This window comes from Chelmon rostratus, chromosome 14, assembly GCF_017976325.1.
Source record: "Chelmon rostratus isolate fCheRos1 chromosome 14, fCheRos1.pri, whole genome shotgun sequence".
In the NCBI taxonomy this organism is placed as follows: domain Eukaryota; kingdom Metazoa; phylum Chordata; class Actinopteri; order Chaetodontiformes; family Chaetodontidae; genus Chelmon; species Chelmon rostratus.
In genome coordinates, this window is record NC_055671.1 from 22,602,862 (window position 1) to 22,625,640 (window position 22,779).

General features: G+C 41.9%; 2 protein-coding genes across 4 annotated transcripts in view; one reads left to right on the forward strand and one right to left on the reverse strand.

Moving 5' to 3' along the window:
* Positions 1-1,086: 1,086 nt before the first annotated feature.
* LOC121617239 (putative monooxygenase p33MONOX) lies at positions 1,087-8,607 on the reverse strand. Of its 2 annotated transcripts, none has more exons than XM_041952343.1 (9): positions 8,483-8,607; positions 6,975-7,104; positions 6,681-6,744; positions 5,324-5,499; positions 5,083-5,194; positions 4,722-4,849; positions 4,032-4,135; positions 3,755-3,930; positions 1,087-2,082 (listed from the first exon to the last, which is right to left on the reverse strand). In XM_041952343.1, exons 3-9 carry the CDS (start codon positions 6,703-6,705, stop codon positions 1,871-1,873), a joined length of 933 nt encoding a protein of 310 aa, XP_041808277.1. In that variant the 5' UTR covers positions 6,706-6,744; positions 6,975-7,104; positions 8,483-8,607; the 3' UTR covers positions 1,087-1,870. The 2 variants fall into 2 exon arrangements, with proteins under 2 accessions (XP_041808277.1, XP_041808276.1); XM_041952342.1 differs by having other exon boundaries at positions 1,087-2,085.
* A 1,127-nt stretch (positions 8,608-9,734) lies between these two features.
* The window catches only part of pof1b (POF1B actin binding protein), a 31,500-nt gene continuing 18,455 nt past the window's right edge, over positions 9,735-22,779 (forward strand). For both annotated transcript variants that reach the window (XM_041952627.1, XM_041952628.1), the window contains exons 1-2: positions 9,735-10,292; positions 14,456-14,533. In XM_041952627.1, coding sequence (XP_041808561.1) covers positions 9,969-10,292; positions 14,456-14,533 — 402 coding nt within the window. In that variant the 5' untranslated portion in view covers positions 9,735-9,968. The remainder of the gene's footprint in view (positions 10,293-14,455; positions 14,534-22,779) is intronic.

Genomic DNA, 22,779 nt, shown 5'->3' on the forward strand with positions numbered 1-22,779 from the left:
GACACAGTGTTTCCACTTAAAAATGAAAGTGCAATAATAATAATGACGACAACAACAAACAGCCAGGTGCTTCCAAGCTTCGCACACACGCACATCATCTTGCAGGAACCAGAAATGTGAGACAAACTCACTGCAGTTTCTAGAATAAAACCCTGGATTTCAGTCATTTTCTGTTACTGTAAGGCAACGTGTTTTCACTGGGGTGACGACTGCACTCATCTCCAAATGGCAAAAGCAAAAGTTTGTCTGTGAAACACTCGTTTTCTGAGTGACACAAGGTTTCTGCAGGATGAGGCCGGTGTGCACAGCAGCTGTCTCTTCAGTCAACGGTTCAGCACTCATCAGAAACAGAAACAGGAATCCTTCATATTTGACCGTTGGTGAAAAAAACAAAAAAAATAAAAAATAAATGGAGGCAGAGTTTTTAACTGGGCTCACATGCTAAAACTAAAGAGGCTTCAAACACACACATACATACACACACACACACACACACAGTGGGTATTTCTTTCTTCTGGAACAAAATCTGTTGCATCAGTAGCAGATAAAAAAAATAATAATCTACACATTAAAACAACAAAAGTGTACAAAAAAAAAAATCAAAAAACAAATAAGTGGAACGTTTCAATGAGCAGGAGCCTGCTAAATTTCCAAAATTTCCTGAGACAAAATTTCTACAATTATTTATGGATTTTTGTTCTATTGGTTTAACTCGTATTAAACTACACTTAAGGAATTGATTAGCCTCGTTGTTCCCACCCTGCTTAGTGAAAAGCCCCTTTAAGAAGAAGAATGGTTTTTAGAGACTGACAGCGTGTAAAGTCTAAAAACACTGAAGCATTCATTTACACTGGATGACAGATGATGGAGCTGGTCTCAGTGGGGGGGATAAAGTGCATGTACGGGGGATCATTTTAACCCAGGATCACCATCATCTTCACCTTCATTCATGCTGAATTTTTTCAACATGCTGCAGCTAGATTAGCTAAGAGCTAAACAGATGAAGGACAACAGCCAAGCAACACAGTAAATGCCTCAAAGCAGCACAGATGGGAAACTGTCGACACTTCTTTTTTTTTTTTTAAATCCAGAATAGCTTCGATGGCGATGACGGTGGACAGAACAGTGGTTATCTGGTGTTAGAGTTAAAGGTCCCATGAAATGGCTTTTAGGAAGGACGACGAGAACGAGGGAAATGTCATGACCGGCACCATGAAGGCCAGATACCTGTCAGCAGAAAAATGGGCGAATAACACTGATGATGTTTCAAACTGGCACCCAAATTCAGATTCATGTATTTGCTGCTAGCAAGATGAGCTAATCCACTTTATTCGCAGGGAAAACTTAAAGGTGGCACACTTGAAATGTGAGCCCCTCATCTGACAGGAAAACCGTCAGTGCACCACTACAGTTATTATGGTATGTCAAAGGAAGCAGGAAGTTGGACTGTAAACTATGATGGATGTTTAAAGCAGACAGTCTGAGTGGTTTGTTTTCTCCTTATTATAAATTTCTCTAACTTGGGCTTTGTTTACCAGCTAAGCTTCCAGATGTCAGTTATTAACTTGTTGAGAACAGTGTGTTTATTACCAACAGGGATGATGTACAAAAATGTAATAGAGCAAATTCATATTTGGAGGCATCCAAAAATCTATGATCTCATTACTGGATGGAAATATCAAGTGCAAGATGCTAACAGCTAAGACATGCTAACAGGTGAAGCCGCTGAAGATTAAAGGACTTGAAAATGAATGAAATGGACGTCTGACACACTGAAGCAACAGGTTGTGAGACAGTATGTGAGAGCCGCTCTCACTTCATGGGACCTTCAGGATGTGAGCGACGTGCAGCTCCGACGTCGTGTGTCCTCTCAGAAGCCGGACGGCGTCAGGATGTTCATGTCTCTGGGTTTGAGCTTGTGTGGTCGCGCTCCCTGACGTCGACCCTCCACTGTTGGAATCTCCATTTTGGGAGGGGCCGCCGCCTGAGCAGCAGGGTTGTCTGCCAGCCGCGTGGCCTGCGACTTCATTACCTCCATGGGGGTCGGCTTCTGGGCACCGCGGTACGCCTGCAGCGCAAAGCCTGCTGGGAAAAGAGAAAAGAAGCTAAGTTCTCGTATTTTGGCAGAAGAACTTGCACGATGCTCAAAGCTTGGAAGTTGTTCATTTATATCAGATGTCTAACTGCAGCTTTTATGTTTTTACCTCCACCATGAATGACTGGTTCACAGCAGTTACTGCAGTCTGTCGACTCTCAGGAACTTTCTATGATGCCAGTTCGTCAACAGTCATCCAGCTTTATGAAACACTTTCTCTCTTTAACTTATCACACCTAACACATAAGCAAATATTATACTTTGTGTACCTGATATTTTACTTTCCTTTTTATCTACTTAACATTTTAACTCCAACTGGGTCTCCAAATTGTAAATCTTTTACAGCTACGTCTGTCTGTTCTGCGCTTTGAGACAAACATGTGATTTTGGAGTATATAAATAAAACAAGCTGAACTTGAACGATGATCCAGATGTTGATTAGATTTACAGAAATATGCTTCTGTATTGAAAAATAATTTGAATAATGTTCAAATGCTTTTTAACATCTTATTTTGTAACCCTGGTTTTGAAAAGGGCTAAAAAAGTTTTACTTATTTACTTTATCATTTTTCTATTTTCTCATTTAAAACAGCCCCTGAATGTGAAAAGAAAACTCTTAAAATCAAGAGAAATGAACTGACATCTTCCTGTTTAGGTTGAGGGCAGCTGTGTTTCATGTATTAATGCCTGTTCGAACAAACAAAAAGGATTTTACGTGAATTAACCTACAAATCTATTTTTATGCATTCTAGTTAAAATAAAGCGTTCCTGCTAATGATGAACATTATTAAAGTGAGGAGCACAAGTGAAGTTAGTCTGTCACGTTACTGCAAGAGCCTCTGTTAGAAATATCAGTATCTTTCAATTTACACATATTAATGGACATAAAAAACAGCTTCACAGGTAATGTTTCCCGCCATGTAAATGATAGCAGCAGTTATTTGGTTTGTTGAACATTCAGAAGTCTTTTGTCAGATCCTAAGGCTGATGTTACTCACTGCTGTTTTCACTTGTCAAACTAAACCAGACACCAGAAACTTCTCCTGCTTGTTTAAAATGACCTACCTAAAGTCATCCTGGAAAAAGATTCGGGTAGTTTCCAAACAGGCCGAAACGTCCCACATGTGAACATCTAAATGTTGTTTCTCTGCAGCCGCCAGTGATCTGAATTTCAACTTGTCCGATCTGATTATTATATCACTGGGGAGCAGAAAAACTCGTAACTAATAGAAAAAAAGTCAATAAAGGTAACAGGCTCACAGGGCGGTGAGCTCAGACTTTTGGTCAGTGTTTACCGTTAGTCTGAAGGTCATTTGTTCGCCCATTAACCCAAATTGGAGACAAAAAGAACAACAAAGTAACTCATCTATCACCAAGTTTCTGTTTACGCCTGAACATGCAAAAAAAACTGTCTGTAAAACTGTCTTCACTGGGATTTATTGGAGGTTTTATTGAAGAGTTTCCATTTCCACTTTGGTTTTGTAGTTTGTTTAGTAAAAAAAATGACGCCAAGGGAAGTTAGCTGACAACCATTATACAAAATCCTTCACCGTCTGAGGGAATTATCGTGTTTTCATTTCTGTTCTCTGTTCAGACACCACAAACCAACATTCAAGCACTTTTAGATTCAGTGACTCACAGTGAGGCGACGCTGTTTACCTGCAGTCGAAGGGTCTGATCCCAGGTCAGAAGTCGACTTGTGGACGAGCGGCCGCGGCCCAAACACGCTCCACCGTTCAACAACGCCTCCGACTCCTCCCGCCGTGTCTCCCATGTCCACACTGCTGTTGGAGGAGCTGATGCTGACCTCGGAACTTGTACTGCCGAACCAGGTCCTACGCGAACACACAAACAGTGTGTGAACTTGAGCGGGGTGGAGATTTGTCAATGTTTGTACAGGGCAGGGGATACTCAGTGTGTGTGTTTGCGTGTGTACCTGCGTTGTTGTTTTGGGGAGCTGTGTGGTGTGTTGGATGGAGTGGACTGGGCGGAGGAGTTCTGCCGCTCCTCTCTGGACTCCATGCTCTGGATCTGCAGTTTCTAAAAAGCAACAACAAAACAGGCCTCAGTCTAACGTGAAATCTGAGATGTACAAGGAGGTAGAATTCATTTCTATGGAGCTCTGATGTTATCATAAAATTATTATAAAGCAGTAAATTGACAGCTACAAATTTTAAAGGGGAACAGACTTTTCACATCACAGTCTGTTTCGTATAACTGCATATATGGAAAAACAGTTTCTTTGGCTGCATCAAACCTGATAAATCGCCTCACGTGATGTCATTTGAGTCATTTTGGGTTAGTTGGGTTTGAAGACCACAAGTTTGAAACATAAAAAAACATGTCTTGAGGCTACACTGGCAGCTAGTGGCATAACCATAACCATAACAGAATCTCTGAACAAATGTCATGTCATTTTTTTAAAAAGCTATTTTCACATAAGACAAAAATAACAACATAGTAACTAATTACTTATGTTTCTAGTTACCATGAAAAGAAGTGGAATTACAGTAATGCATTACTTAGAAAAGCGTCACTTCCAGTGCTGCTTATAAAATATCAACTGCATCTTGGTTGTACTGTACACGTGTATGCGGTGCCGTCGGTGTGTTGAAGTGTATCTTACATGGAGGGATTCGGGGATGCGGTGGTGGTGTCTCGTCTCCTCGGCGGTGAGGCCTTTGTGGGGCGTGTAGCTGGCGTCAGTCAGCCCCATCGTCTGCTCAAACTTGTACACGCTATCCTGAGTCTGCTCTGAGAGGCGGAGAAAAAATACCTTCAATGATTGTTGGACAACAGACAACAGAGCAGTCATAACTTCAGAGTTAACTAGCTTGATTTGTCATTAACTACTTTGTTCTTTGTAAATTTAACAGTTATCCTTTATTTTTATATTTATTTTACTTGTTCGTGATCTATTTTGATAGTTCACTTTTCTGTGGAACTGCTAATATATAGAATTTGTGTAATTAACAGATGCAGCATACTGGTGATGAGAGAATTCATGATGACAGAGGAGGCCTTGGCTTTCACTACACTTGGTGACCTGGAGGGGGTGCTGTCCGGCACCGAGTGAGTCACAGCCCCGCTCTCGTCCTCCTGGTGGAAAAAAACACACACCAACATCGTAATCATCATCACTGCATCCACTCTGCCTCTGAATGGCAAAATAGGTAAAGCTGCTCTGTGTGTGTGTGTGTGTGTGTGTGTGGGGGGGGGGGTTCTCACCTCAGCCAGGTGTGAGAACCTCCTTTCTGGTATGATTGGTCGTCTCCACAGGTTGTTGATGCTGATGTCATGGGGGGGCGTGGACATGGGGGCCTCCAGGTTATCGTCGTAGCTGAGGGCTCGTCGGGTCATCCCGACAGGAAGCTTCATCCCGCCCATCCCAGAACCCTCTATGGCTGCAGATACAAACAACAAAGACACCTTAACAAGCTTTCTCCTCAGTTTCTGTGACTGGGAGTGCATCACTCAGATACTGGGTGTGACGGTTAACTGGCTCACCAGTTGGCAAGTCTCCCAACAAACTCGCATCAGATTTGGAGTATTCCATTTCTATGTTTGTTCATGTGAACATCAAATACTGTGTTCAAAACTCAGAACAGAAAATCTTGATACTGGTCATTTTGTTTTGTTATATCCCAATTATAGTCATTACCAGGATACTGTAAGACTTCTAATCATTATATTATTACATATGTAAGCATACATAGCAGTGCTTCAACCGAGCAAAGATCTGGCTTATTTAGCAAAACTGAAGAGAAAATGTATTCACTGTGGGCAAACAAGCTGAGCCCGCAGACTTGGATCATGCTGCATTAGTAGGCTGACAAATTGTTTTGGTTTTGGTTTGCTGTTGTGAAATCGCTGCTACTGGTAGAAGCTCCAATGTCATGCCGCATTCCTATGACCGTGTGGCTCCTTGCAATCAATTCCAATTTGTCTGGTGAGGGAGACAAAAAAATCTGTGTAATCTCACCCTATGTGTGATGTAACTCATTATGGTGTATATTCTCTGTCTGCTTCCAATCCATAGATAAAACCACTGTGATGCCTTCAAGTTCAAGCTCACAGAAAACATACTGAAGGTTGAAGCAGCGGCAGCATGATTTTGCAGACCGAACCATCAGAAACTTCACTGCAGGGCCAAAAATGTGTGGACAACTGAACTTTATGTGATCACTGAACATTTCATTCCTAATCCAAGCACATTAAGATGCCTCGACAACAGCCTGCACTCCTCTGGTTTCAGGCTTTCCACAAGATCTTGGAACCTGGCTGCAGGGATTTGCTCCCATTCAGCCACAAGAACATTAGTGAAGTCGGACACCGATGTTGGGTGACAAGATCTGCCTCACAGTCAGTGTTCCTAATACAATCCAAAGCTGTCGGTGGGAAAACCACTTGTTTATGAACCTGGCTTTGTGCCAGGGGGCACTGTTGCATTGAAACAGGAAAAGCCACAAAGTTTAGCAGCACACTATTGTCTAAAATATCATTGTGTTTGCATTTAACCAAGCCCAAACCATGAAAAACAGAGCCAGACCAAAGCATCATGACTTCTGCAGCAAGGAGAACTCACCTGGTAAATCCCCTGGGCCAGACATGATTTCAGTAAGACAATGAATGATCAACTAGGAAAGGGCCTGGAAAAAAAGAGACAGAGAGGTTTCAGCATTGTTACATCTACAAAGAGGTCATTAACAGAAAACGACAGAACAAAAGAGCCTCTGCTACACACTTCTCTGCAGCAGCAAAACACATTTTATTCTTCCTGCACATTTTCCCAGAAATATCCACATGCCTCAGATTACAGCAACAATACAGAAGACATGCAAATATAATTAAATAAGTCAGATGGTGAAAATGCTCCAACCTTCCTGCTGTGCTGCTGTGATGTGGACTGGCTGATGAAATAGCAGCAACAATGGTTACACTGGTCTGTCTGAGACACACAAAACCCTCTGGCAATGCATTGTGGGTAAGCAGCCAGGCCAGGGGAGGAACTAAGGAGAGAGCAGAGGTCAAAGGTCAATTGTATGACAATCTCATCCATTTAATCCATTTAATATACTAATGAGCTTCACTCTTTTGATGTTCTGTCCTTAATTACACACATACTGACATTTTTAACATTTAATCTACATATCACAACCCCTGGTGAAAATATTTTTTTTAAATGCAAAATGTTTGGTAGATTTATCTAAAAATAGGGAACTATAGAGGGTCTGTTAAACCCATTTCCCCTCCATCTATCAGAACAAAATAGCCTTTTCCAATTTTTTTTGTGAATTTTTTTGTGAATTTTGAATTTTCCAAGTTTAGCCTTGCATTTAGGATTTTTTTGCAAATGACATATTCATAAATGAAAAAGCTTTAAAAAGGCTTGAGGGGAGGTGAAAAATGGATAAAATAGGATAACTTTATTGATCCAACACCGGGGACATTATATTACAACAAAAACAAGAATAAAAAAGGAGTAGTCAAAGAATAAATACACAATCAAAAGGAATACAAAATAGGAATAGAAAACAACATGTATATACACATTAAATGCAAACATGTTTGAAAATAAAGTTGCCTTTGAAAGCATCGCTCAGTTCCTAAATGGAAATAAATAGCGGACATGTATCACAAAGGGATCTTGGCCTCTCTTCTGACTGCGGGATTATTCCAGAGGATGACGGCAGACAGACTGGATTACATAATTCCTGCTGCAGCAGCAGCGCCTGCATCACTGACAAAGACCAGAGGTTTACCTCTACATAAACCTGACATAACACATAACATTACCTCGCAAAACAGAGTGTAATAAAACTGATTTTAAAACATTAAGGTAGCAATGTCTATCTTTACCGACGAACGAGGCCACAGCAAAACTCCATTCAGACATTGGGCATTTTAAGGTGTTTGACAGTCAGAGTAACAGGTATATTACTCTGTGAGGCCTTTGATATTTACATGATATCATACATTAAGCGAATATTTCAATCATGCAAGAACATTTATTTCCAATCGATTCTTAGAGGTTGTTCGTTAATGTGCGTTTCGGTGATGGGAGAAACAGATGAGCCGGTTTTAAAACGTACATTTCCACGATAACAGTTGCTGCTTATGTACTTTAACTAATGCCGAATCGAAGATCGGCAGCGACATCATTCGCAAAATGTCTGACGTCGAGTTTTAACATTAATATACATCAACCGAAAGCGTTGCGCTGTTCAATTAGAAATGTTTACAATGTAGTTTGGTCAGCTATAGGATGCCCAGATAAAAGATAACGGAACTAGCCGGAGTTGAAGGACAACAAGATGCTAAACATAGGGCGACTAAAAACGTTTGACAAACTGTGTTGTCAGAGAAGTCTGTTTTATTTTCTCTCACCTGAGGTAATGGCGGCTTCAGGACTACGACTGACACATAGCTGACCCTCCAAAAACGACTGGAGCGGGTAGGAAAAGACAGACTTGTTGGGTAGCAGCCATTATTGTGCCCGATAAATAAAAGACGCTTCCTCATGGAACGTTCAATTACGTTGCCTGTTCTCGCTACACATCGCGAGAGTAGACAACACACGGACGTTGACGTACACATAAGATACAGACGACGTACACATAAGATACAGATAAGATAAGATAAACTTCATTGATACCAAGCAGGGGAAAGCTTTGGTGTTACAGGCAGCATCAATAAAAATAGCGGTAGCAAAGGCAACAGAAAATGAAAATGAAAAATACAAAAGACAAAAGACAAAACAATTAACTGACTATGTTATGTACAGTTTATACAAAAGACTATAGAAAATATATTGCAAATGGAAAGTATTGATAAGTATAGGAAAAATACACGGGGATTGAAACAAAACAAAACAAAACAAAACAAAACAAAAAAAGCACGTTGTTGTTATAGAAAGCCCAGTCTCAAAAATGCCAGTTTCATTATAGAAATTCTTTACGATAGATATTAAGATTTATCATAGCGACAAAAGCACAGGTGTAATAAGTGACACTGATAACATCTCTGTTCATCTGAGTAAACCAGAATACAAATATGGTACCATATCAAAAATAAGACCATCATTTAGAATAACAATATGACTAAAAGCAGACAAAATATTCAACATTGCAAATAATCCAACACATTCCTAAAACTCAAACGAAACTGACATTATGAAACAAACTGCAAACTGCCAGAATGAAATAAAAGAGTGGTCTGCAGCAGGTCACTTCTGTCTGTGGCTGTTTGTCTCCACCTAGTGGCTGCTGCAGGTTCAGCAGCTTCTTTACCTTTGCTTCACCTACTGTACTGTCGACAGGTGTTCGTAGTGTGGGTTAAATCTTCAGGTGTGTTTACGTCTGACAGCACTTTATTATATGACAGTGTCACTTATATTTAGTTTGAAATGTCATCTTTCACCAGGATGATTTGAGAATGTGAGATGAGCACCTGGACTGAACACAGACGCGGGAACCAGTCTCTGTCTCACCGTTACACCTGAACCTGCGTGTTCAGCCTGTCACAGGAACCAGGTGGGACTTCCCTCAGCTCTGTCCTCTGAGCCCTCCCACCTGATGCGCACAGCAGTATTTGCATAGAGGAGCAGAGCGCCTCCCTCAGTTATTTGGTCTTCCTCTCCGTGGTAGGACTCCACTAACCGGACTTTCTTCTCCAGTTTGTCCCGCAGAGGAGGAAGTGAAACTGGGGCGCCACACTTCTTCGCTCCGCTTAAAACCCTCACAGGAAAACGACCTGAGGAACCTGCGCGGTTTTATCCCGAAGCGACTTTGCGAAACAAACTTTTCGTCTGTTGTATTTGTTTTCTATCGGTTTTGTTCGAGTCTGAGCTGATTCGCTCCGCCGATTCATCAACATGTCTGTCCAGACGAGCCAGAAGACGTCGACGACCTACCGCACCGTGCAGGTGGCCTCTCCGGAGCCGGTGACCAACACGGTGATCTCGACCGGGTCGGTGTCCCCGATGCAGTACGCGATGAACGGCTATGAGACGGTGCGGTACCTGGTTCCGATGCAGCAGGCCGTGCAGCAGCAGTCCTACGTCCTCATGCAGCAGCCGATGATACAGCAGCCTATGATGCAGCAGGTGGTCTCCCCGGTGTACCTGCCGAGTCTGCAACACCTGAGCGTCAGCAGCCAGGAGTCCGACCTGATGTACCAGCAGCGGAGCACGACCGAGGTGAGCCCCATGTCCCGCTTCTTCTCCTGGTGCAAAGCTTGTTAAAACCAGCTCTACTGTAAGGGGGGCTGGGACAAAACTTTCTGGGGCCCCGAGCTGTATGTGACACCCCGGTAAACATAATAAAACAGTGTTATTGAAGCAGTGAGGAGGACAAAAGCAACTTAAAAGCTGCTTTAAGTAGCCCCACTGCCCCCATTACACCCCTGTAGGCCAGTTGGCTTTTCTAAAATTCATCTTGTACCAATAGTCAGCCACCTCTAAATCCCCTTAATTACCACCATACATTAATAATCATCTATTTAATGTACAGATTTCCTATTTAAGCAAAGGTAAAGCATAAAACAGTACAAAAGCAGGAGAAAATGTGACTTAAAACACTCTAAAATGATGTGAAATACACAAACAGGCCATTGCAGGTGTAATTTCGTGCCTCAGCTATGATTTAAAGTAACTTGGAGCAATAGGAGGAGCTGTGAATATAATTCTCCACAGTTTTTGGGTATGATTCCAGTCCCTGAGTCTGAAGCTGTGTGCTCCCTTCATTCCAGATAAGAACACAGACATAAATACATGAATCTTGATGGTTTATGCTGAGATTTCACGACTGACTCTTGTTGTTAAAGTCAGCATCTGTCTCAAACTGCATCTCGGCTGTTGAACGTCTCAGATAGTTCATTAGTTCGTCAGATTGAGCTACTTTGCAGCTGTCAGAGGAGCATCAGCAATGCAAGCGTGTCCCACATAATGATGATTTATTCATTCTGACACTTCGCTGTGAACTTTCACAGCTTGCGATCAGAGATAAACAATGCTGGTGAATGTTTGTGGGAGTGGGAGACATTTTCACTACATAAAGGAGAAAAGACGATGAAAAGTCAGGACATGCTGCATCGGAGCGTTGCGTCATGTTGTCGCGCAGCAACAACATAGCAGTGAACAATAGTTTTCACTTTTTATTGTTTTGACAAACTGGGTGTGATTCATCTTTTCATTCTAATTGCGTCAAATCTCAGGATTTGATGTTTTTCTTCATCAGACGTGATAGTAAGATGTGAGCTCAGGCTGTGGGAAATAATGTTTTCTGACATTTTATAGACAAATAGATTATTTGATTCCTCTGTAACATAAAGGGCAGATTCATGGATAATGAAAATAATGGCTGGTTGCAGCCCTGATGCCACCGCCTTGATCTCTTTGTGTTTCCTGTCATGTCAATAAAAGGCTACAAATGGCAAAAATGAAATGGCTGAGATGCGTCTGCTGTCTGCAGCTGTGAAGCATCACTGAACGTCTGTCCAGATTCAGTCAGAAAGCTCGTGATTCCAGTCAAACTTTGCTGCTTTTATTTCTCTTGCTAAGTTGCGTGCGCGGCTGCTTTGTTTAAACGCTAAACACTCGTGCAGCTCGCTGATTTTGTTACATAGAAAGTCGAGTTTCGTCAGGAAGGACAGCATGTTTATGTTCGTCGATGCATGATTTGGTTTTGTTCCTGACAGTGAGGAAACACTGACAGCAAACAGTTAATATCCATTGAAAATGATTAAGTGTCGTCTTCTTGCCGCCATTTCTCTTCCTGACAGAATGAGAGCATCATCTGCTCACCGTCTCTGAGGGATTGTGAAACTCTTGCCTGTCCTGCCCTTTGCCAGTTGACTGACTAATTAACAGCCTCTATGTCACTGCCAAGATTAAACGTGCTATTGTTAATTGCACGGTTCTGTAGATGAAACCAAACTGTGCTGCAGGTCTCAGAGTTCGTCACCTGTTGCCGTGCTGGCTCTCAGCTCTGGTTTATCTGACTCTTCTTCGTCATTGATGACTTTTTGCGAGGCGCTGCCAGTCTCGTCCTGGCGGCGAACTCTTCCCTGCCCTGATAAATGATCACTTCCTGAATGCCGCGGCCTTCGCCCTTGGGATGGTTTACACAAGGTCTCTGCTGTCGGCTGAAGACATTTGAATAATATCTGCTCTCTTTGATAAAAATATTCTTTCTTCAGCTCCTGCTTTTATTCGATGTCTCTCTGGCACTGAGTGCAGCAGATACATGAGGATTTCCTCTGCGCCTTCCTTGGCGTCCTGATAATTTAGAGTTTAGAGTTTGAGTCACTGCACTCTGAGCTGAATTCTCATGGTGTGTTAGATAGGGCAGCGGTGCCACGCCCGGTCTGACTCTGCTGATGCGACACACCCTCACATTTGAAGACAAACACATTCTTCCACCTGGTTGGATCACCTGTGCTCAGTCAACCGCACTGATCTGAGCTTAGACAGCAGGGTTTCCCTCTCATCTTAGAGCACAAAATCCCCTGATTCAATTAGTTCAGCACTCTCACTGTCCATTACACCATGCCCTGCAAGAATACTGAAATCTGATTGGCTGGAGGGTGTCCTTCTACAGTGCTATGTTTGCCAGGATACCAAAGATTTGTGTTGAGGTGCTCTGTATTTTGCATCATGAACTGCTGTATTTAGATTTTTAACATTTGTTAGAGGCACCTCTGCTGATCTGCTCTGTGGTGCTTTCCTTGACAAATAGCAAACATGTAGCTCATCTGAGTTTATTCTGACTGTTGTTGGCTCTGATTCAGTTTTCGGTTTTGTCAGTGCCTTCAGAGTGACATCAGAACACAACCGAGCGCCAACGTCCTCTTCGCACCGTCAGGAAGTAGTGCTGCTCGACACATTTTTAAAGGGCGAAGATGTGTTTTATGTTTGCAGTTTTGTTGAGTTTTTCAAATGTTATTCATCAGTGGTTTGAGCTTCACAATTAAAATTCAGTTCTCCTCCATTGTGATTTGGACAAATCAGTGTCAGAGTACAAAAGACTTGACAGCTAAACGTGGGGCTGCATACTGACACATGATCCATCATATTGACACATGATCCATCATATTGAGAGTTTCTATGCTGTGATCCACAAAGAGACCTTGGGAGACAAACAGTGAACAGAGATCGAAGCGTTTGACAGTAATTTGTTGTGCTTAAACGAAGAATCAGGAACAAGCAGAGCCATTTTTAGGTCCAAGTCAAATCTCAGTTCATTCGAGACCAGTACACGTCAACCCTCGAGTCTAAGAGAAAGTCTGAAGTCAAGTCTGATTCAAGACAGGTTCAAGTCAAGTCTCAAGTCTATCAGAGCAATACGAACATTGCAAGTATTGCAAGTATATAATGTTCAAGTCTCAGAGGCCTGTTGATACGTTATTTATTGCTTGTTGTTCCGGGATTTTACCAGGTCGAAACTTCACAACACGTTTTTTCTTTTAAGTTTCTTTGAATTTAAAGTCAAATCTCTCAGCTGTGGAACAAAAACATTTAGTCAGACAGAGTTGAGTCTGCGTTTTGCTCATTTTACAAATGTGTCAGTCAGGTGGAGTCCTCGTTTGACATCACTGTGTCACGGCTGACTTGAGATTAGCATTCTCATCCTGCATATTGCGGTCTTAAAAGGACCCTCCCTTTGTGGTGCCGCCCGATTCAGAAGTGAGACATGTTTTTACGGCGGTTCCTGAAATAACATCGTCACTCCCTGTGCAGCAAATAATCACGTTTGTACCTCCACACGATGCAGCGCAGGTCCGAAACATGAGGAATCACACGGTCTGCTTTTCAGACAGTTCACCATCACCAGCTGCTTTAATGGGCCACAGTGCAAGAAATGGTCGTTTTACCTTCTGCACCGACTGATGAATGCACCTTCTCTTTCTACATTTTTTGATACTTTTAATACATAAAACATTTCTTTGAGGTGGCGTTCAATACTGTCAGTGTCATATTTGTGCTTGTAGATTGTGTTTTATGTGTGTAAATTAATTGTTTTTTTCCAAACTCACCTGCCTTAAATTGCCTCCTGAGAGACAAATAAAGTATTTTGAATTGAATTGAAAGTGCACACAGGTCCCATCCATTAATTGGAGTGAACAGTAATGACTTATATATTCAGTTGTGGCTGAATCGAGGTAGAACTGACCTGGTTTAATGTTGAATGTAAGTCAAAAGCAAACATTATTGATTTTTATTGGTTTCAACATGATTTTTAAGCATTTTCTGAAACAATTAAATGATAAAGATGCTGCCATGCAGTCCCAGGATAGAGCTTTATCATTTTCTGTTCAAATCTGACAGTTTCTTCTTGTTTGTTCCTTCATTTCTTATTTCAGAGCATCAGCAGGCAGTCTTCATCAGTGTTCAGCCAGTCGTCCAGTCCCATCAAGAGCCCTGAGCCGAGTGCAGAGGAGGCAAGCGCACACACACACACAGACACTGTCCACACAAACTACAGATTAAGCCTTCTCGGTGAAACCCTCAGTACAGCAGAAGTCTGGCAATCACACAAGTATGTCCTTCACTCAGAGTGAACCCACTGCAGCAAAAGCCTTGTTAAGTCTTGCCTTAGTTTAGTTTAGCTCAGTTTTTCTCATCCACTTCACTTTCTGTTTTGTTTTGTGCAAACACACTCAAACATAGAAATAACAGCTGCACATAATGTTGAGGAGAGGCATAAAAAAAGCAAACACACACAACACACACACACACACACACACACACACACACACACACACACACACACACAGACACACACACACAAACAGTTGAGGTCAATGGCCCCGGCAAAAATAACACAATAACACACTCCCAAACTAATGAGCCTGGAACTTGTAGAGACAGGTTGCATGTAACGCCGCTCACTGAAACCGTCTCTTCAGTTGATAAGAGTGCAAATGCAGCAGTGCTACAGCTAAATGCAGCGTTCAGCAACAGATACATCTAATCTTAACACGTGTGAACAGATGTGAAACCACGCAGACAGCAGCCGTGACCATCAAAGTTTCAGCATGGTTGAAAGAAAGCGATGTGGACAGTTAAAGCTGGACTACATTTGGTTGAAAAATGACACATAGAAGTGTTGTTCATTGACTTTCAACGCGTATTTGGGGCCTGCTTCACCTGCTGTTCAATCAAAGGAAATATGAAGGGATGGGAATGGAAATCTTTTTGCACTGATGCGACATCTGACTCTTACTCTTTTGATATTTTACTTTAAGAACATTTTACAGAAGATGTCAAACTTCTTCAATGTTGAACGTTTCCTAAAACACAAGCAGCTGAACAGACAAAAAAAATGACAAAGGATAACTGAAGATGACTGAATGAGGATGAACTTTTGACGCTTGATGCTACTGACACATTTTGGGTGGTACCTAAAGGTGTTTAGAGTCAGCACCCAGCCCAGGTTACACACCCAGTGACCACTTCATGGGGCACACCTGTATAATCTATGATAATCCAATGCAACAGCTCAGCTATAAATTGCACTTTTATGATGTTTCTAATTGGCTTTTGGTGATATTGTCAGAAATGTGTATCTGAATCATATGTTTTGTTGCTGAGGTCATTATTTCTGTGTTGTTGTATTGGACTGCATTATGTTTATGTGTTGTCCTCCCTGTTTGCACTCATGATGGAGCCAGAATATAAGAAGCACCTCTGAATATAAGCATCAGATTGAATGAACACATCTGTGACGATGTCGAAGAGAACTGAACATTACGGCATCATTAAAGCAGGCTGTTGGCAGGACAGTTGTGTTGGATTACACTGGAGTGCACAGGTGATGACTCCTGTACGAGCTGAACCGTTTTCACTTCTCCGCACTTTGTTTCATTTAAGCCGATGATTTGATGAGCGATCGAGTGAGAAATCACCGTGGATCCATTTCGGTGAAATCAAAGCCTGCGGTGTGGTTTGTGCCAACTCTCCAAATGATTCACGGTTTCAAGTACAATCTTGCGGTGCGACAGGGAGCCTTTCCTTCAGAATAAGAAACAAAGAGGAGGAAAACAGGCGGAGGTGGTGTGGAGTCCATGTGCTGGCTCCGTGCAGACACACCCGTCAGACTGAAGCCTCGACATGGGAACGTGTCGGTGTGTGAAAGCACAGTAGCACTTTTTAAAAAAGAAAAAAAAAAAAACTTCACCTGGGGAGGTTTACTGCACATTCTGTCTATATGCGCAGCTACGCCCTTCCTCCACATTCACACTGTTACAGCGGCACTGTGTTCATAATCACAGGACCTTCAACTGTCGCGGCACAATCCATTCAGGGTGGGTGTTAAATTTGGGTGTGTCCGGCCACATCCCAGAGGCCTCTGCTGTGGGTGGGTGCATTCCTTTTTTCTGAACCTGCAGCGTCATGTGTATGGCTGTTGTCAAAACAGGCAGCCTCTCTGATTTATGGTGGTGCCGTTTGTTTTGGAATGGTCTCAGAGAATCATTTTGCATTTACATGTAACTGTAAATGCGTCTTTATTCATTTGTCGGAGGCTCCATCGTTGAAAGCTGGAGCCTTCGCTGAGAAAACAGCTTCAATTTCAGGTTCTCTCCCAATGAATAAATAATTTGTTCATTCATTTTGTCTTTATTTTAGCTTTTCATTTAATTTAGTGTAGAAAATTTGAAATTAATAGCGAAAAATGTCCGTCACAGTCACCCATAGTGACATCTTCATGTCACTTTAGTTGCCAGACTAACAGTCTAGATCCCAGAATATTAAATTCTGCCATTATAAAACAGAAAAGCAGCAAACTGTCACATATGAAATGCTGGAACAGGTTTGAGGTTTGCATTTTTTTCTTAATAAATTACTTAAATTCATGCTTTGGTGATCCACAAATTCATCAATGAACCATTTATATTAGCAGCCTGTCCCTTTCGTCTTTGTTGCATAGTTTAAGTCAGGTTTGTTCAGTCTTTTTGCAGCAATGCACAATAAAAACACAAAACATTAGGATAAGATAAGACATCAAAACATGCTCTCAGCACTCAGTGCAAAAGTCCACAATAAAACTTGCAATAAATAGAAATACAGATAAGAGAAAGTGCTGCGCTGCTACATTATATTTGACTTGAGTCTATTTATTTATTTCATATAGAATAAATAGAAATTTGAACCAGCTGTTCTCTCTGACTTTTGTTAATGTGTTGCTGGCTGAGAATGGTTTGAGCCACTCGATTTCTTTCTTCTTCTTCTTCTTCGTCCTGTGATAATCAAAACCTTCAAAGACTTTGAGAAGTCTGAGATTTCTCGTCATTCCCCTGATGGCATCTGCAGAGTGTGTGCTGGACTTCCTGCTGCCTCCAAGCTGTTTTCCTTCAGTTTCGAGTCAGCTGAGGCTTCACAAAATGATTTGGGCTTCAGTAAGTCCAGCTTTCTTTTGATGATTTCATTGTTTTCATTGTTTGGTGAAGATAAGGTCAGATGAAAATCGTTGTCAGGGAGACACTTTGACTGCACTGCTGCCTACATGAGAGAATTTATTTTCTTTAAGTTTTTACATTTGTTAATTTTTAAGACATCAGAAGCTGTTTAGAGGTTCAGTGTGACACATTTTCTCTCCTTCGTCACTTTGGTTGAAAATGATACCTCGATTAAACTTTGACATACATTATAGATGCAAACACACACACACACATACACACCTTTCTGGCTCGGGCTGTGTGTACTGACTCAACTTAATTCACATTTATTCATAGTCACTGTGTTTTACAAGGTCGGCAGGTTACACAGGGCAATAAATACGTGTCAAAATATGAAGCGTAATCATGAAGCACCATGTGTCATCGCATGTATTTGAGAAAACGTAAGTGCTTTTTAAGTGCAGATATACATCAGGAGAAAGAATTCATGTCATGTTACACACCCTGTGGCAACCGCAGGTAGATTTGAAAATCCACCTGATGACTAACAAGGGGTGAGGTAATATGAAAAGCGCCTTATACTCAACTGCATATTGTTGTTACTTCAAATACAAATCACATAAACTGCCTTCACACTTGCAAGCCGAACAATGTGGTGTCACCGAGTTTGGTCACAGGACACCTGCCGCGACATATCTGCATCCTCTAGCAATGCTCAGGTCTTCACATCAGGGTGCTAAAGCTCACACCAATATCTTATGGCCTCAGTGAAGTCGAGGCCCCGCTGTTCAGACACACAGAGATTCCTTCCTTCATAGTTCGATATACAAACAAGCATTTTATGAGGAATTATCAAAGCACAGTTAGAGGATCCAAAGTTGCACGTTCAGTCTTGTGCTATCACAACAACGTGGCATCACCAGCAACTTGTTCACATTTTGTTATAGTTGGTTTCATGGTCCTTTGACAATAATGACAAAGTCAACACAACTGATCACAGCCTGCGTGGAAGGCGCGGTAAAATAACAAAACCAAAAGCCAGATTTGATCAACCTCCGGGGCTGAAACATGAAGCCAATGAGGAAGTGCCAAAACCTGCAGTTCTGTGAATGGCCACTCAAGGCCGGCTGCAAAAGCAAGTCAAATCCCCATAGGTCTCCATATTAAAACACCCAACTTAACTGCTGAAACAAAACGTGTTTACAGCCTGGTGCAAGCAGCAGTTTTGGTCTCTATAGCTAATTTCCTTCATCGTGCAACTGCGCAGGGGTGAATTTTTATATAACTCACTCATTCGAATGATAAGTGCTGCATAATCATGAGCATGGCCGCTTTGAGTGACGCTAGGATTCAGCAACCAGGCTTCATTTGGCGCACCTCAGCTCCACCCACGCTCCACCTCTTTGCCCATTTCTGGAGTTGTGGTGGAGTCTCACACTGCCAATATGGCGATGGCCGGAGCCAGCGTCACGGAGCTTCACAGTGACTCTTCAGGAACCTTTGTGCGAGCATGTTTTATACAGTCTGTGGCTGCACCAGAGTCCCACAGAGATAAAGACAAATGCAGCATAGACCTGGGTTGATCAGCATTATATATTTTTTTCTCTAATTCTCATCTAAAATCTTCCTCATGAACGTAAGAGGAACCTCACCACCTCCAGTAAAAGATCCTCCTCACACATGAGAGCGTCTCTTTGAGGCGTCTTATCACGGTGACACATCGTCTTCGTCAATCAGCCTCTCCAGTGATTGGACGACACATTCCTTGTAGTCAAATCTGCTCTGCCTGCGGTTATAAGCTGAGGCTCACAGGTCCGTACAGGCCGGAGCCACAGGCGTATATGATAGGATGTGAATCGCCTACAGTTTTCACATTACGTTAAAGATGAACATCCTGCGACAGAACTGAGGCTTTAGGTTTTTTCAGTGATATTTTAGACAGCAGGGTGTTCTCGGCTTTGTGGTAACAATTTGTGTTCGACCCTTTCCTGTTTCAACAAAACAATCCTCGAGCACGAAGTCTGACAGGGAACTAATGTTCCTCACTGCGATTATCTGACAGCTTCCAATCAAGACTGTTGCACACAAAACATATGAAGAGTTTATGAAACATGTTGTAAATGATCTTTATTGTAAACTACCCAACAGTGTATGGAAGTATATCTGAAACGATTAATTGACAGAAAATTAATTAACAACTTTTTCAATCGTTTTCATTGGTCGTGCTTTACTTCCAGATTTTGATAATTTTAACGTATTTTTGATAAAGTTTGAGGTTTGGTCTGTTGGTTTTGGGTTTGGCCGCTGCCTCATTGTGACCACATTTCTCACGTTTTTCAGAATTTTTACAAACCAAACAATCGACTAATGGAGAAAATAAACATCAGATTAATCCAGAATGAAAATGAAATAGTTCAACATAATAATAATATGAAATAATATATAATAGTTTAACAGACACAGGGGACACTTGTCTGCATTGAGTACTTTTACTTTAATACTTAAAGGACATTTTCCTGGTTATACTCAAATAACATTTTCAATGCATATTTTCACAGTGTACTTTTAGTACTTTCACATTAGTAAAGAATCTGTACTTCCTCAGACACTTTTTAAGTTTTATACATCAATTCTCTTTTTATCCACCAGCAGAATAAACCTCCACATCTTCAACAGTGTGTAAACCATCAGTTTGCAGTACGTCAAAGGTCAAATTCGTGGTGCTCTAGCAGAATCACTGTGATGAGAGAGGAGCTCAAGGAGCTCGAGGAGCTGAGTGAAAGGTGTGTAATGCTTCTTTAGCAGGTTGAAGTTCAAGTGTGATTGAGCAGGATGGTCGCTGACAGACATGTTTGCTACTGTGAGGATGAAACCCGTCATCTTTTAGTCATCGGAGATTTTCCCTCCGCCTGCAGGTCTGACACAGCCGGAATGACTGTGCCTCGTTTGAACCCAGATTAAACAGATTCAGGGATTACGGGAGTGTGACGGACTGTTTCTGACACATTCAGCACTGTTCCTTTCAGAATCGTTTTTGGCGTTTGCTTCTGAGGAGGCGTTTCTCACCACTGTAGGGTATGTGAAGTATTCAGGCTTAATTATAGGACATTGAGGGAGGGCGTCACGTTGTGGTCACGCTAAACAATACGTCATGTTTTTAATGTTTACTATGAAGAAATCTCTTCAGCATCTCTGTATGTAAAAGCATGATTCTGCAGCTTTAATTAAATGGGCATGAATAACATTTTCTAGCAATGCGAATGTTGATGTATCTGCTTGGGGTTGATTTGCAGCTTTTAGGGTCACTTTCATTGCCACTGTGGAAGAAAGTACTTGTCATTTCAGCTCCTCCATGCTTGTTTGTGCCTTCTGCCCTGTTCACAGGCTTGCAGGCAGCCAGATGACTGTAAAGGAAGAATATTTGATGCAAAGTTGCTCATTTACGATCTTTTCTACATGCTCACACACTGTTGACTGAGCGTCCTGACTTGTTTTCATTTGGATTCACACAGCACAAAGTCATCTGTGTATTTTTATCCCATAACATCTGGACTCCATCTGCTCCGCTGCCTGCTGCTGCTGGTAAATATTCACATTTCTGAGGCTGGTGGTGTAAGTTGTAGCCTTGTGGTGCAATCGCTTAGTATCTGCACATGGTGGAGTAGAGTTGGTTCCCTGGTGAACTGAGGATATCTCTTACAATTTACTGGTAGATCGCTAATAAGATTTGGTGGTTGGCTGTGAAAGTTTAGCCTGAATCAGACTGAACTGCCATTTTGTTCTCGTTTCAATCTGTAGCGAGCGACTCCTCCACCTCGTCAACGTATTTCTCAGTTGACACAGTAGCTGCGACACTGGATCTGAAAGGCAGTTTGTCAAGCCATGAAATCAGCTTATTTACGACTGATTAGATAAATGTGTGCCACTATTCTACATGCCATGTGTGCAAATATGTCATGCAGAAGAGAAGGTTTGTGGAAAGGACCATGGTCCTGACTCAGTGTGCCCCCAGGGACCCTGAAACCGCTGGTGCAAAACATGAACGTCATTGTAAACTGATGTTAATGGAAATAAAACCATGTTACTCACCTCAGGCAGCACTTCTGCACCATGCAAAGAAAGTTTGAAGGAATAGTTTCATATTTGGGGAAGTAAACCTTCCCCAAATAGACCACTATCATGTCTGTACAGTAAATAAGAAGCTGTGGCTGGAGGCCAGTTATCTTAGCTTAGCATAAAGATAAATACAAAATGTTAAATGTGCTCTTTTGTGCTGGGGTTGCTTGGTGCTGAATAGAGAACAGAGACAAATGTAGATCACTTATGACCTTTGCATGATGGCAGTTCGCTCATTACGATCAAAGTTAAACTCACTCTGTGTGTGTGTGTGTGTGTGTGTGTGTGTGTGTGTGTGTGTGTGTGTGTGTGTGTGTGTATAAACAGTTTTACATGGCCTGTGCTTTGTGTGCACCTCAGCCTGCAGCCACATCTCACACAGAACCAACACTCTTAATTGATGTTTTTTCAGTTTTTGTTGCCATAGTGACATGTGATCTCGGCTGGAAAAACTACAGTTTGACATTGACTCTGTTTAGAAATTAGTTCGTATCATTACAGTAGAAGGAGCAAACAAAAAAACTCGAGGAAATGTTCTTACTGCACTGAGCGACTGAATCACACACAGAATGACTTCAGCGTGCAAACACAGACACACACAAAGAGCCTGCAGGTAAAGTGACTCTTCTCTCTCCAATAACAACCTCTAGTGTTACTCGGTCACACAGAGTCCTGAGAGCCTGGCTCACACACTGTCCTACATCACCACACACACACACACACACACACACACTCCAGAGGGCCTGACATGGTGAAGAGGTGGGATGATGAGGTACTGAGTCTGAATATTAGGTTACTGCTCCTGTGGGACGCTCCTTTCACAGCTTCGAGAGCTAAACCTCAATCAGTCAGCTTCTGGTCCTGAAATGTTTGAATCAGATTCACCTTAAAGAACTCCTGATATTTCATCACATTTACAGGAGGTTTGCCCTCCAGGCAGGGAGTAGAAAAATAAACTTATCTCTCTCTCGTGGAGAAAAAAAGATGACGAGAGCATATAAACAACCCTATACTGCAGAGAGACTTACTGTAGGCCTGCAGCTAATTATTATTTCTATTACAATGTAATCTATTGATTACTTTTTGATTTGTCAACACATTTACATGTGCAATCTCACATGTTTTGCAGTACAAAAATTGTAATTGTAGAAAACACTTTTTTGTCATGTGTT

Bases quoted from the DNA above. Each gene is read 5' to 3' on its own strand.
- LOC121617239 (XM_041952342.1), bottom strand. From the start codon at position 6,705: ATGTCTGGCCCAGGGGATTTACCAG. The intron at 4,850-5,082 runs GTATGCTGCATC...TCCGCCTCTCAG, and splicing joins CATGAATTCTCTCATCACCA to AGCAGACTCAGGATAGCGTG. The intron at 3,931-4,031 runs GTACACACGCAA...GTGTTCGCGTAG, and splicing joins TCCCCAAAACAACAACGCAG to GACCTGGTTCGGCAGTACAA.